The sequence below is a fragment of the Aphelocoma coerulescens genome, chromosome 1A, assembly GCF_041296385.1.
Source record: "Aphelocoma coerulescens isolate FSJ_1873_10779 chromosome 1A, UR_Acoe_1.0, whole genome shotgun sequence".
NCBI lineage: Eukaryota > Metazoa > Chordata > Aves > Passeriformes > Corvidae > Aphelocoma > Aphelocoma coerulescens.
Genome location: NC_091014.1, coordinates 23,591,789 through 23,605,870, shown reverse-complemented (window position 1 = coordinate 23,605,870; position 14,082 = coordinate 23,591,789). Strand labels below are relative to the sequence as shown.

Genomic DNA, 14,082 nt, shown 5'->3' with positions numbered 1-14,082 from the left:
GAAGTCACCAGATTCTCATGGTAGTTCACACAAGACCATGCAAGTGATTATGGAGGAAGCTAAAAAAAAAAATCAGATCATTGCAATGTGTGAGGAAAAAAAAAATTCTTATTGAGATGACCTCTTAAGGGGGTCTATCAAGGAGCGCAGAACAAAAATCACTATGAGCTGGAGCTTCTGAGAAGCATTATTTAGTGTGGAAAATGCACCCATAGTTCATCACGCACAAGTTCATAACCAGAAGTCCCAAAGTTCCCGAAGGAAATTGGAGGGCTTTGAGATGCTGAAGTCAACACACTATGCTTTTAGTGCATAGTCCATGCAGTGCTTATGGTCAGAACAATTTAAGTTTTTATATGATGTACAGTGCAGCTGTCACTGACCATGAACATTAACCCACTTATTGTGAAATTAGCATTTTTCATATGTAAACTATAGATGTTTGTTAATAGTAAGGGGCAAGGGGAAGGGAAAGGATTTCAAAGTTATTTGTACTTTTGTTAACTTAATTCGCTCAAGTCTACCACTGGCACATAACTGCTGTGACAGGGTGTGGATGAAGTGGTAGCTGAAGCTGTAGGTACATGAATATAACAAAAAGTCTGAGAGTCTCAGAGTCTCCCCAATACATCCAGTCACAGAACAGTGCTACCCAGCACAGTACTTGAGCCATAAAAGAAGTAACTAGATTCAAGGTATATTCAAGAGCCTTTGCTTTCAGCCATCCCTTTCAAATGACTGTATATTACATCCATTTCAAAAGGGCAAGGAGTAACAGAGTAATACGAGCACGTGGCTGTTTTCTGCCTCTGGTAAAACAGTTTTCATAATGCAAGAAAGAGAAAAATGACCACTTTCTCAGCTTCAATATAAGTTAGTAACATGTTTTAATGATTTAGGCAATGTGCAATAAAGAAATAAGATCATCAAGCTAGAAGACACTTAGACACAGTGCAATATAGATGCATTCCAGCAAGACACAACAATAAATGAATGCAAAAGGGGAGACAGAATGCAGACAAGGTGACTTTTTAAATCCTGAACCAAATAAACTTTAAGAACCAACATTACCTGCTCTCTCTCAGTTTCTGGATATATTGATACTTAGGTGTCAGTGCGCCATTGGATGCAATCACTGCCTGGAAACATATGAAACAAATTTTGAGGGCTTTATGTATCTGTATGTTTCAAAGCAGGGGAAGACAATAAGAGTGCCAAACTGCAAAACTTACATCTCGAACAACAGGTGAGTAATTCTGTTTTTCAAGAGGTTCTGAGCCTTCTGATAACAGCTGTGGAGACAAGTTATTTCAAATCAGGTCATTTTATTACCAAATATTTTTCAAAGTAAAATGTTAAGATTTTAAGTAACATTTAAATGCATGCAACAATGCCAATATCTTGTACATTTGAAATACTTCTGGCCGCAACCAGCATCACTTGACTTTTAGGAAAATACAGGCATTCAAACAGGAGTCTGACTGTGAGGGATTGTTGAGTGCCCAAGAAAATCAGACGTATACATCTACTGCAGGGTCCAGAAGCAATGTACTACCTGCCAGAGGCTGTTTCCTGCCTACAGAAAGTGTTCTTGACAAATCCCTAAGACATCCAGGTCACTCATGTCTCATTCACATGTTGCCTTTTCAAAGGATTGCCTCAAGACTTCAAAAGCTTTTTTCTTGTTTTGAAGTACAAAGTCAGTTATGTTCTACAGCAGATTCCTTTTGAATCTATACAGGAGACCAGAAAAGCAATAAACAAGCACACCGAATTCTGAGCCTTTTACCTTCTTGTCAGATACATAAGACCTTACCATCTCTTCAATATAAGGGAAAAGCATATCCCCAAAATACTCTGTTGCTTCTATAGGAAGCTGAGCTGGCAGATTGTCAATGGAACACATCAGAATCCCTGAGCCTTCAACACTGAAAGAGAGAAAATAGCTTTTCTCAACTACTTCTTAGTACCTGAAAGGTAGCACCTTTCAGAAGTGTTTTAAATGCATGATTTTTTCAATGTAACGTTTCACTCTAAAAGTTACAATGGAAAACAATAAAAAGTAAGGGCTCTCCCACCTGTCATGAGTAATATGCTGGTCAGCATCATACATACAAAATGGGTTGTCAATTGTTGTACACTCAGTCATAAATTCTATAGATCCTCCAGTATCTGCTGAAATGTCACATATCGCCAGAAGTCTAAAGCAATTAAAATAAAAAGACCATGGAATAGAGCATTATACAAATTACTAAGAAACACAGGTATAAAAGGACAAAAGTGAACAGGAAATAAAAGAAATGCCAGAAGATCTATCCGACTTGTAGCCTCCTTCATCTCAACCCATTTAGAAGTCAACAAAACACAAACAATGGTATCCAGAAATACAATGGAAATCCGGTGCTAGGTTTACATTCATATCAACAGCATCCAGCTTCATGGAGAGAAAGACTGACAGAATCCATTCACCCATGATCTTTTTTCTCCATGCCATGTGCTGCTAATACCTCCCGTTCATTTTCCATCTACCAATTCCCTCAAGCTGTGCCTGGTCAGTCCTGCATGAAACTAACTTCCCCATCATAAAGGGAAGCCTGAAGAAGTAGCTGCCTCCTACCAGTTCAGAGATAGCAGGCGCAGGTGGAGCATTCATTAGCCTAATGCACAACCTCTGGCTCCACTGAAGGTTAACTTTTCAATTCTTTATTTGTCATGTGAGAGAAAGAAAGGTGTCAAGAGCTAGCAGAGAAGAGACTTAATTCCTCACCAGGATATATTTCCTCAAATCTATGACAGGGCTATTAGAGAAAGGGTGGCTCCCACCCACGCTGAGAGGAGACTAACCCTTGATTTGCACCCCACATTCTATCCTTAAAACTATTTAGGGTTGTGAAGCATTTCCACTACTTGCTGCAGAAATAAGAGGTGCTAAGGAACAGTTATTGAACTTGTACAAGCCAAATGACAGCATAGGAAGAACCTTCCCATAAACTCTGCTCAGGCATAGAAACTTCTACCAATACTGGTGCTGTAGGTACATTCCCAGATATCACACTTTTGTTTGTATTGGGTTCTGTATGAAGATCAGTGGCAGAACTACCTCTGCAGAAAGACAGCTGATTCCTATCAGTCATTTGTACTGAGATGTTTTCAAAAACTACAAACTGAAAACAAGACTGCAAAGCACAAAACAACAAGAGCAAAATCAATGGGGCACCGTAAAACATGCAAGAAGGAACAATGTAAAAGAAACAGAATCATTTACTAGATACTGTGGTAAAACTGCCTAACATTACACATTAATCATGGTGCTGCAAAATTGTTACAAGTGAAATGAGGAGTCTTACTTGTGTGGTAATTCAGGACAGCCATCCGTTGCAGCAGCAGCAGATTTAACTGGCACCAGCAGCTTCTGAGTGTCCTGCCGACTCAGTAAGCGAGGAGTATTCTGTTCCCAGTATATGCCATTAATTAAACAAGTTGTGTAGGGTGCAACCTGCAAAGAAAGTTACAGATGCCTGATGTTCTCACCTAGAACTTTAAGAAGCTGAAAGCACCTGGTCTAGCATTTTAAGTTAATGCCCTCTCAGTGAATATGCAAAAGTGTAGTGACTACAAACACTCTGTGGAAAACCTTTCATAAAAGAACAGAAGAAATGCTCACATCAATGTGAAAGCGAGAAATGTAATTTTCTGGATGTTTATCATAGTCTGCTGGATCATATAGTCCATCATGTTTCCTTACAAGATGATGATGACGACTTAACACTGTTCCATAAACTTTCCTGAGGTCTGAAGTTTAAAAAAAAAAAAATTAGCTCTTATACTTTGACAAAAAGGGTTCCAATATTTTCAATCACTATTGTCACTGCATACCTCCAGATCTGGAAACTTCCTTTAACTCATGTGGTTCCACAAACTCACATGGGAGAGCACTGAACATTTCTTGAGCGCCCTAAAACCATGAAGTAGGATTTAGAATAAGTAGACCATAAATGTAATGTAACACTGCTCATTTGGTGTTTGAAAACAAATATAAAAATGCCACAAACAATCTGACAGCACTGCCAGAGAACATCTTCAGAGATGTACACACTGTTTCACACATACTCCTGCTTACCCAAAACTAAGCTGCCTGAGCATTATGTGCAAGGAATTTACATCATTCCCCACTACTGCAGAATGCCTAAACCACAATCCAATGCCTGGTTCTTATTTCTAATGGCTGCGCTGGGAGGCCTCAACTCAGCCACAACAGAGAGTTTTGCTGCCACTCTGAGCAGCTTCTCTTTAGGAAAGATCCCTGAAGCCACTCCTCATCAACCAGGCTGTTCTAAAGGCCAAGAACTAGAAGATTACTTCCACAATGAGCTGTGATCACAACCAAAAGCTTTTCAGACACACAATCCTTTTGGCTAGAAAGAACATATTTATGCAGGCAATGATTTCACTTTATAGCTGGAGCCTTAACTGCCTAAAACAGGGGTAAGTCTTTTCCCTGTGCCACAGAAAATAGCCCTGAGGTCCACTACTTGTAAGCCAAGTCAATTCTATACAGATATAAAAACTCAGCAAGTGTTGGAAAAAATTATTCTTTCCCCCATGCTTTAATGAAATGATTCAACATACCTTGTGAGCACAGAATCAAGAGGGGGGAGAGAGTGGGACAGAAATCATGCAGGTTGGAAAGGAGACAGGAGCAGTAAGATTTAATCCATGTTTCATGATAAGAAGTTACCATGTCAGCCTTGGCAGGCACTATCTCAGACATTTTAGTTTATGGTACTTAAAAATAGTTACTGGCAAAGGAAAATGTGAAGTCCAAGCAAACAAAATGAACCCATCAACCCATTTAACCTGATACACATCAAATGCCAAGAATTTCTATTAACAATAATATAGCATTTCATCTTGAAGACAATTCTTACCTTAGAAACATTACCAGTGCCTGTAAACACAAATGTTAAGGGCCCCACTGACTTTGGCATCAGTCCCAGTGAAATTTCATACCCGGCATCCCGTACTGCCTGCACAGCCTGACTGCTATTCCTGTAGTTATGTGCCATCCCAATGTGCTGAAATCAAAGGCACAGAACCATCAAGATATTTTCCATATTCAAATACAGATAATTAGCAGATGCCAAAAGGTTATTTAGCTAAAGAAAAATACATACACACATACTCTTACCATGAAAGGAGTGTGATGACCCAGGGCTAAAAATCGTAAACCCAACCCATGCAGAATGTTGATCATTCCTGTGGTTAAAAAAAAAAAAATAATCGGACCATCAGTCTTAACTACAAATATGCACAGTTAGAAACTGCAGAGACAGACTGAAGCCTCAAATCATCCCGGATATGTTTTCCCATGTTTTTATATTAATACTTTACTTCTAAAGAAAGTCTACATAAAACCAGAGAAGGAGAAATTTAATAGCAGACCTTAAACTTGCTCTTGGCCCATTATGCATTTAAGCAGTATTTAACATTCAGATATCCTTTTATGAGGTGTATCCACATTACCAGATTCCAAAGAAGGAAATAGAAGAGTCTCCTGAAGAAACAGCATTGAAGCTCAGTAGAAAGAAATTAGAGCCACGCCTCACAAAAAAGAGATTTAATGCATAACAGTGACAAACAGATGTTGTTCAAGCTCTCGGGATGGACAGCAGCCCTTTTTTTTTATCAAAAGCCTAATCAGTTGATCTCTTGATCTTTAGTCTGCTCCAGATTAGTTCAATGGACAAACAGGACTTCAAGACAACAACAAAAAATATTAGGTTTGTCAGGAATCCACATGACTGTTTGACATGCCATCTCAGGAAAGTAGGAGGCACAAACTGGAATGGAAAAATGCTGTTAAAAGCAATAATTAAAAATGCAGTTAAAAACACATTGCAAGCCTCAACTTTCAGGAAGCACAGACAACCAGAAGTATTACAGGAAGTCACTTGTTGCAAGCCTGCCTTTACTTTATACACTATACCTGCTACACCAGCCCACTTTCCAAAGGCCACAACTCGCATTCCTTTATGATCAACCATTTTTTCATAGTCAAACAGTCGAATTTCCTGAAAATACACAGCAAACTGAGTATTAACATTTTCAGTGGATGCAGTTTGTGGCACGTTGTTCTCCCAGGAGCTACCTTTTCACACGCCTTTGTCATTCTTCATGATAAAGTCTGATGGGTAAGATAAGATAGGCAAATGTAACAGGAGTTAAGTATAAAACCACAACAGTTGCACTGAATTCTTGTTTTGAAGACTCACTGCACTGCCCATGCCCTCTTTGCACAGAGCTCTCCAGCGTGCCACTCCAGCAGCTGCAGGCCTATTCACATCCTCTGCCAAGAGGCTGCTCATTTCTGAGTGAACTGGCTGCCTTCCTCTAAAATGGCCAATATGCACTCCAGCTTAGTAACTTTCCAACAACTCCTCATGCTCAGAGAGAAAGAGCCTTTCTTGAGCACACCATGCTCACAATTCATCTGCCTTACACACATGAAGAGAGTAACACTGCAAACACAAGATCCTCTGAGCAAGAAATACTCAGTTTCAGGAAAGGGTACTGGAAACTGTCCTCATCATCCATCCACAAGTATGTGTGCTGGAAGTAACTATACTAGGCAGCAAGCTTTTGATCACACTTAAGCATTCCGTTTCCACCCCATGTTAACTGACAATGGCCTTCAAAATGACACAATTTACCTGTCTTAAAATCTCATCCAAAAGGGGCATGTTTGCCTCTTGGGCTTTAATAGTGTGAGAGAAGAAGGCATAGTTCTTTTTGGGGATTAATTTGTCCTCCGGAGGTCTCTTCACACCTATTATCAGAGAAGCCTCAGAAATATCTTCTTGAATAATGGCACCTGCTTTGACGTACTCCTATGAAATAGAAAAATCAAAGAAAATTTCTCTGTGTTTTTTCACATTCAGATCTCAGCATATTAGCAACTAGAATAGAGGAAAATTAAATAATTCTTCCAAGCAGAAACAAGTTACTGCATGTGATACATTCACAAAATTCTTCGATAAAGAGGTATCAAGTATTAAATTGAATTACCATGCTATTATCCTATTATATGAGGCCAAACTATAATTATGTGTTAGTAAAATACTTCATCTTAAATTTACAGACTACAAAAAGGATATTTTACTAAATTTAAAGTACCCTGTAGTATTGCAATAATGAACAGTCCTTTGTAAGGTGTTCAAATACTTGGAAATACGTTTAGAGAAATATGAAAAATTCAAAAATATGAAGACTGATGACATGTGATTTTATAAAATTGTATAAGTCTAAATCCAAGCTGAAGAATATTTCTAAGGAAATATGTTTACATAGGATGATCTGTGCTCTGATGAAAAAAGCACTGTGCCTTAATTAAAAGGTGGTATGTGCAAGTAATCACTAATTCCCCATTTTTGTTTCAATTTCTACCTGTTTTATCAGTTATCTTACAACACAGCATTACTGCTGCTACAAGAACAGTAAAAGCTCTCTGTCCTGAAACTCACAGAATTAAAGAAAAAAAAATCTCTCTTCATTTCATATGAGAAAAGGGATTGAAGCAAGAGTGGAATTCACCAGATTCATCTTTCCTGTTCTTTTAAGAAATACAGGTGGTTTTTAGAGATCTTGCCTTCATACAAACAGAAGACAAAAACAACAATGTTAAAGGAATTCCCAAGTTTCCACTTCAAGAGAACCTAGAACTTCTAGGGAGAGTGATGACAGGACAAGAAAGAAATAAAAACAACTCCAAAAATCCACCATGGTGCCAACATTACGTTAAAAGGCTAAACAAACTGTTCTTTTTCCTTTCCACTAGCAAATGACTCCTCATTTAGCAACAAAATTGAATGTTTCTGGGAGGATTTTTTAATATGTTTTCTCATTAATAGCCTTTGAATATTATTTCTCCTATGTACTGTGGTTAACAACTGAACTATGGTTTTGCTTTTGTCTCTCAAAATGGGACCTTACCCTTTCATGGATGGCTCTCCGGTTTGACGGCTGCACCAAGACCTTGTATCCCATCTTTGTCAATTCCTTAACATGCTTTGGTGCTAGAGGTGCTCTTCTTTCCCATGCATTGACATCTTCCCTCCTGATTGCCAGCACAGACTTACGATGATGCCAACACTTAGCATGGTGGAACACACACCTACCATTTGTGTGACTAAAGGCTCGGAGCATGGTAAAGCCTGATGGCAGCAAAGACAAATTAATAAAATAATACAGGTACATGTACAATTCAGACAATGTTTGTACAAAAGTTCTGGTCTCCTTTAGCATCTGCTGTAAAACACAATCCAGATACTTCATACTCTAGTTGCACCTTACTTTTGTGAGACATGAATTCAATTTCCATTAACTTTGTTGCATCTTGATCTGATGAGGTGTCCTTACAAATTTTCAATTTTACTAGTTGTTTTGATTACTGAAAAGGAAGGCTTTTAATGTGTCCTATTCAGCAAATTTTTAACTACAAGGCTTTAAAAGAATTCTGGAAACTTAAAATTACCAATTATATTCATTTGCCATCATAAACATGCAAAGACCATCAAAACTTGCATCAAGAACAGTCAGAAGTAACAAACACACAGAAAGAAAGCAGAATACAGGCTATATGGCAAGCAGTTGATTCAAAGAGAAAGCCCAACACTAAGTATTTTTACACAGCTAATTCTTACACAGGCCAAAAATGGAAGATAAGGCCAAGACCTTAACTACTGCCTAGCAGTCAGCATATGTGTGGCCAGGAACAACAGGTTTTCTCCCTAATACAAATTTTCTGCAAAGTGGAAAAGCTTCACTTGGACAGATTCCTAGGACCTGCGGAGGAAAACCCCTTTATTTTCTGTCTCATCCTCTTCACTCCCAGTGAAGCCTACTGTTTCCTTCTGCAGGGACACTGTCAGGTCCAGCATCAAGTACCCAGGAGCCTAAGGCCTTCAGCTACTTATGCAATTAAAAGATGTGAATCTCAGAGATAAGCTTCAGAGATGTGAACTTTGTTTCCAACACAATTTTAACTGAAAATACATGAATCACTGTATCTGAATCACTTGGAAAATCCTGTTTGTCCTCATGCCTCAAACTTGTAATATCTCTATACACCTAAAGACTTCAGAGCTCCTGTTTAACTCCAGGCTTGCTGAAACAGAGGGACTAGCGCATGAAGGAAGGCAAGGACAGAAGCACACAGTCATCTACAATAGCTCCAAGTGTGGTCTTCCTACCATTGCTACATTTTTCCACCAGCAGAGGTTACTGTACCAAAGTTGAAGGTATTTTGTGACACTTCTCTTCAGCATGGTAAGAAGGTTCTCAAAGAGCATGATGATGCCCCTCAGAAAAGAGGAAGCCTTGTCACACTATGTCACTATCTCTGCACTCTAAAATATAACCATGAGAGCAGTTCATACTAAAACACTGCACCTCATACCCAAGCCTGCAGTGAAGCTAATTTCCCTCTCACAGAAGACTTGCACAAGGAGAGAAGTGACGCCTTCCAGCAGAAGTGCACTGCCCTGCACTGGGATCGTGGGCGCCCGGGCAGGGAGCAAACAGTCGGGTGACCTCTGGCAGGCTGGAAGTTGGTCTGCATGCCTCCCGGGGTATGCTGAGGCTCAGCCACAGAGATATCCATATCCCCTTGTAAAAGTGAAACTAGCTTTAGCATTGCAAGCCCGCAGAGCCGGGAACCCTTCCCGGCCTCCCCAACACGTCGAGTGACCGCGGGGCCGCACCGCGCCGGTCCCTGCTGGCCCGTGCTGGGAGCGGGTGACCCCACCCCGAGCATCACCGGGGCTAAGACAGTGCCAAGCTGCACAGCGAGGGGCCTCCCGCAAGCAGGGGCGACGCGCGGGAGGGGAAAAAATCCCTGGGGAGCGTCAGGGAAAGGCAGAGAGGCGGCGGGCAGGGGGAGAAGCGGTGTGAGCGAGGGCGGAGGGCAGCGGGCAGCGCTCGCTGGCGCCCGGAGCGCCCGGAGCGCCGTACCTACCTCGGGCAGCGGGGCGGCGGCAGGCACGGCCGTGCGGCCCCGCTCCCTCCTCCGGCCGATGTCCGGCGGCGCCGCCGCCCCCGCCGCAGCCAACCGCGAGCCGGGCGCGGGATACACCTCCCTGCCCGCCAATGGCGCGGCCCCGGCACGCCCGCCCGCGCCCCCCGCCCCGGGAGGGCCAGCTTCTAGGAAATGCACGGAGGAGCCCATTTACGGGAACTGGACAGGAAACATCCCGGCAAGCCAGCGGAGCGAGCTTGGAGGAGGCACTTGCCTGAACTTAATGCTGTTCGGAGAGGAGAGGACTTCCTTTGCCAAGAGCTGTCGGCTGTGAATATTCCCTGGGAGTTTGAAACTTTTACTAGGCCACAAGCCTTTCCAATGGGCATGTTACACAGATAACATACGTGTCCCTATGTTGCCTCCTATGTCGTATGTTCTGCTTTGGCCACGAGCCAAATGCTTAGAGCACTACTCAAAAATTGAGAGCTGTTTTCCAAGTTGCAGGGTCATTTGAAATGCTGACTGAAAAACGTGTTGGAAGCATAAGCATGAGCAAATTGGGGTTTCTAGGGCAAGTCTCCTTCAGCTTTTTACATTGGAAGATACTATCTGTAAATTACGCCTTATATCTGAGGGGTCTCATATCTGAGCCACCACTGAATGCTCTAACTACTGTGATGGTGATGAAAAACTTTTAAAAAGTTACCGCTGTCCTTTGTGAGGCCTGTGACATTATCTAGACATCTATAGGATTGACTCCTGTAGATGAGAAGGATAGGTTGATTCCTAATTATAGAGTGTTGCTTGGATATATGCAGTGTTGCAGCTCCGGTCAGCTCTGCAAACACAGAACTGGATTTTACAAAACAGTGGCTAAAACCATTTTTTAACACCAAAGCATTTCACTTTCAACATATTTCTGTTTGCAAGAACATTTAGAGACTCCTTCATGTGTATATAAAAGAGACTTTGCTTTAAGCTAAAACTCTATACACATGACTGTCTCGGTTTGAAAAACAGGTGTCTGCTAAGGAAGGCAGGAGCCTCCCTTGGAGTGGCAGAGATAACCCCTTTCCCTCTGAGTTATTATAATTTTGAAATCAAGGGTCTTTAGGCAAAGATGTGGGAAATAGGAATAACAGTTCTTTACTATATATATATATATATATATATATATATATATATATATATAACTAGTCAAACAAAACAGCAACAACTATGACAGTAACAGCAAACACAAACCCAGTCCCAGCCTTCTCGGCTGTCAGGCTATTTCCCCTCGGGTGCAGTTCCGCTCGCAGCCGACAGGGATCGCTGGTGGCTCCCGGTGAGCAGGGCAGGTGCGATGGCTCCCCCGCAGCTGCAGGGGGCGCTCCGGAGCGAGCTCGGGGAACACGCGGCACCGGTGCCCTGGGATCCCGGGGAAGGATGGAACAAAGGAGCTTCACAAACCGGTGGGCAGCTGGTCCCGGTTCCCGGAAACAGCAGGCTGGACTGGTAGGCTGGAGTGGCAGGCACAAACACAAATCCCGGGTGGCAGAGGAGATGTATCCAAAAGGGGAACCCCCCGGGGCTCCAGGCAGGCAGGGTAAGCACGGCTACAGCGTAGCGAAGGCTCGAAGCAGCAGCGGGGCGGGCGGCCACAGCCCAGCCTCCAGCAGGGCAGGGAAAAGCAGCTTTGGGATCCCCGGTGTTGTTCCCAGCAGAAAGGAAAGACGCCGAAAACGGGAACCAGCAGCTCTTCTCTCCGCGGCTTCTCCCTCCAGACGCTGAGAGCCAACTCAACTGCCCGCCAGGTGAGAACAAAAGCCTGGACGGGCCCTTTTGTCTTTCTTAAGTATGGCTATCTCCTCTCAAGTATGGCCATTTATCTCCTAGCAACATGCTATGGGAAAAAATTCCTTTAACAGAAAAAAAACTAGGACTAAACTGAAACCCCAACATTATCCACCCCGAATTTTTTTCCATACTAACATGTTACATGAAACTTAACTTTTTAACCATATAAATACAAGCATCACCTAAATTATATACATATGTACATGCTGATACTGATACAAGTACAGAGCCATGGGTAGTTCACCCTAAAACAAGGTCCCCTTGCGGTATGCATCGGGTCTCTCCATCCCTTTGCATCACCCACCAGGTACAACCTGGTCCCTGAGCAAAAACAACCCCACGGATGGGTTTGCCTTTGCTCAAGGCAGACTTTACCCAAACAGTTTTTCCAAGCATACCTCTCATGTGCACCACTGGAACCTTATCCCCATCTGTTGTTTGTAGGGGTTCGGATTGGGCAGGGCCGGCTCGGCTGGTGGAGCCTCGGGTGTTAACTAACCAGGTGGCTTTTGCTAAATGCACCTCCCAGTTTTTGAAACTCCCCCCACCCAGTGCCTTCAAGGTGGTTTTAAGCAGTCCATTACACCGCTCAACCTTCCCAGCTGCTGGTGCATGGTAAGGGATGTGGTACACCCACTCAATGCCATGTTCTCTAGCCCAGGTGTTTATAAGGCTGTTCTTGAAGTGAGTCCCATTGTCAGATTCAATCCTCTCAGGGGTACCATGCCTCCAAAGGACTTGCTTTTCAAGGCCCAGGATGGTGTTCCGGGCAGTAGCGTGAGGCACAGGGTAGGTCTCCAGCCATCCTGTGGTGGCTTCTACCATTGTGAGCACATGGCGCTTGCCTTGGCGGGTTTGAGGCAGTGTGATGTAATCAACCTGCCAGGCCTCCCCATACTTGTATTTGGACCACCGCCCACCATACCACAGGGGCTTCACCCGCTTGGCCTGCTTGATCGCAGCGCATGTCTCACAGTCATGGATCACCTGGGAGATACTGTCCATGGTCAGATCCACCCCTCGGTCTCGTGCCCACTTATAGGTGGCATCTCTGCCCTGATGGCCTGAGGCATCATGGGCCCATCGAGCTAGGAACAACTCTCCTTTATGTTGCCAATCCAGGTCTATCTGGGACACCTCTATTTTCGCAGCCTGATCTACCTGCTTGTTATTACGATGTTCTTCATTAGCCCGGCTCTTGGGAATGTGAGCATCTACATGACGGACCTTCACAGATAGCTTCTCTACTCGAGCGGCAATGTCTTTCCACTCCTCAGCAGCCCAGATTGGTTTTCCTCTGCGCTGCCATTTTGCCTTATTCCACCTTTCCAGCCAACCCCACAGAGCATTGGCTACCATCCATGAATCAGTGTAAAGGTAGAGCTTTGGCCACTTCTCTCTTTCAGCAATGTCCAGAGCTAATTGAACGGCTTTGAGTTCAGCAAATTGGCTCGATCCACCTTCTCCTTCCGTAGCCTGTGCAACTTGTCGTGTGGGGCTCCATACAGCGGCTTTCCATTTCCGGCTAGCGCCTACAATTCGGCAGGAACCATCAGTGAAGAGGGCATATTGTTTTTCACTCTCTGGTAGCTCGTTATACGGTGGGGCTTCTTCGGCACGCGTCACCTGCTCCTCTTCTTCTTCAGAAGATAACCCAAAAGTCTCACCTTCTGGCCAGTTCGTAATTATTTCCAAGATCCCAGGGCGACTTGGGTTTCCAATTCGGGCGCGCTGCGTGATGAGGGCGATCCATTTGCTCCAAGTAGCATCGGTGGCGTGATGCGTGGAGGGAACCTTTCCTTTGAACATCCACCCCAGCACCGGTAGTCGGGGTGCCAGGAGGAGTTGTGCCTCAGTTCCAATTACCTCTGAGGCAGCTTGGACTCCTTCATAAGCTGCCAAGATTTCTTTCTCTGTGGGAGTGTAGTTGGCTTCGGACCCTCTGTAGCTTCGGCTCCAGAATCCCAGCGGTCGGCCACGAGTCTCACCAGGCACCTTCTGCCAGAGGCTCCAGGACAGACCATTGTTCCCGGCTGCAGAGTAGAGCACGTTCTTCACCTCTGGTCCTGTCCTGACTGGGCCAAGGGCTACGGCGTGAGCGATTTCCTGCTTGATCTGGGCAAAGGCTTGCTGTTGTTCTGGGCCCCAGTGGAAATCGTTCTTCTTGCGGGTAACCAGGTAGAGAGGGCTCACAATCTGGCTGTACTCAGGAATGTGCATCCTCCAGA

The 14,082-nt window shown here is 43.7% G+C and overlaps 1 protein-coding gene across 2 annotated transcripts in view; it reads right to left on the bottom strand.

Moving 5' to 3' along the window:
- The window catches only part of AASS (aminoadipate-semialdehyde synthase), a 30,436-nt gene extending 20,346 nt beyond the window's left edge, over positions 1-10,090 (bottom strand). Inside the window, exons 1-13 of one of the 2 annotated variants that reach the window (XM_068996485.1) lie at positions 10,013-10,090; positions 7,990-8,210; positions 6,711-6,887; positions 5,987-6,071; positions 5,189-5,256; positions 4,929-5,075; positions 3,877-3,955; positions 3,665-3,792; positions 3,348-3,496; positions 2,079-2,201; positions 1,817-1,928; positions 1,233-1,292; positions 1,072-1,139 (exon numbers count right to left, since the gene is read on the bottom strand). In XM_068996485.1, the coding sequence (XP_068852586.1) occupies positions 1,072-1,139; positions 1,233-1,292; positions 1,817-1,928; positions 2,079-2,201; positions 3,348-3,496; positions 3,665-3,792; positions 3,877-3,955; positions 4,929-5,075; positions 5,189-5,256; positions 5,987-6,071; positions 6,711-6,887; positions 7,990-8,202 (1,409 nt within the window). In that variant the 5' untranslated portion in view covers positions 8,203-8,210; positions 10,013-10,090. Of the gene's footprint in view, positions 1-1,071; positions 1,140-1,232; positions 1,293-1,816; positions 1,929-2,078; positions 2,202-3,347; positions 3,497-3,664; positions 3,793-3,876; positions 3,956-4,928; positions 5,076-5,188; positions 5,257-5,986; positions 6,072-6,710; positions 6,888-7,989; positions 9,664-10,012 lie in introns of those variants that run through there. The other variant, XM_068996476.1, reaches the window with a different exon arrangement.
- Between the last annotated feature and the right edge of the window lie 3,992 nt (positions 10,091-14,082).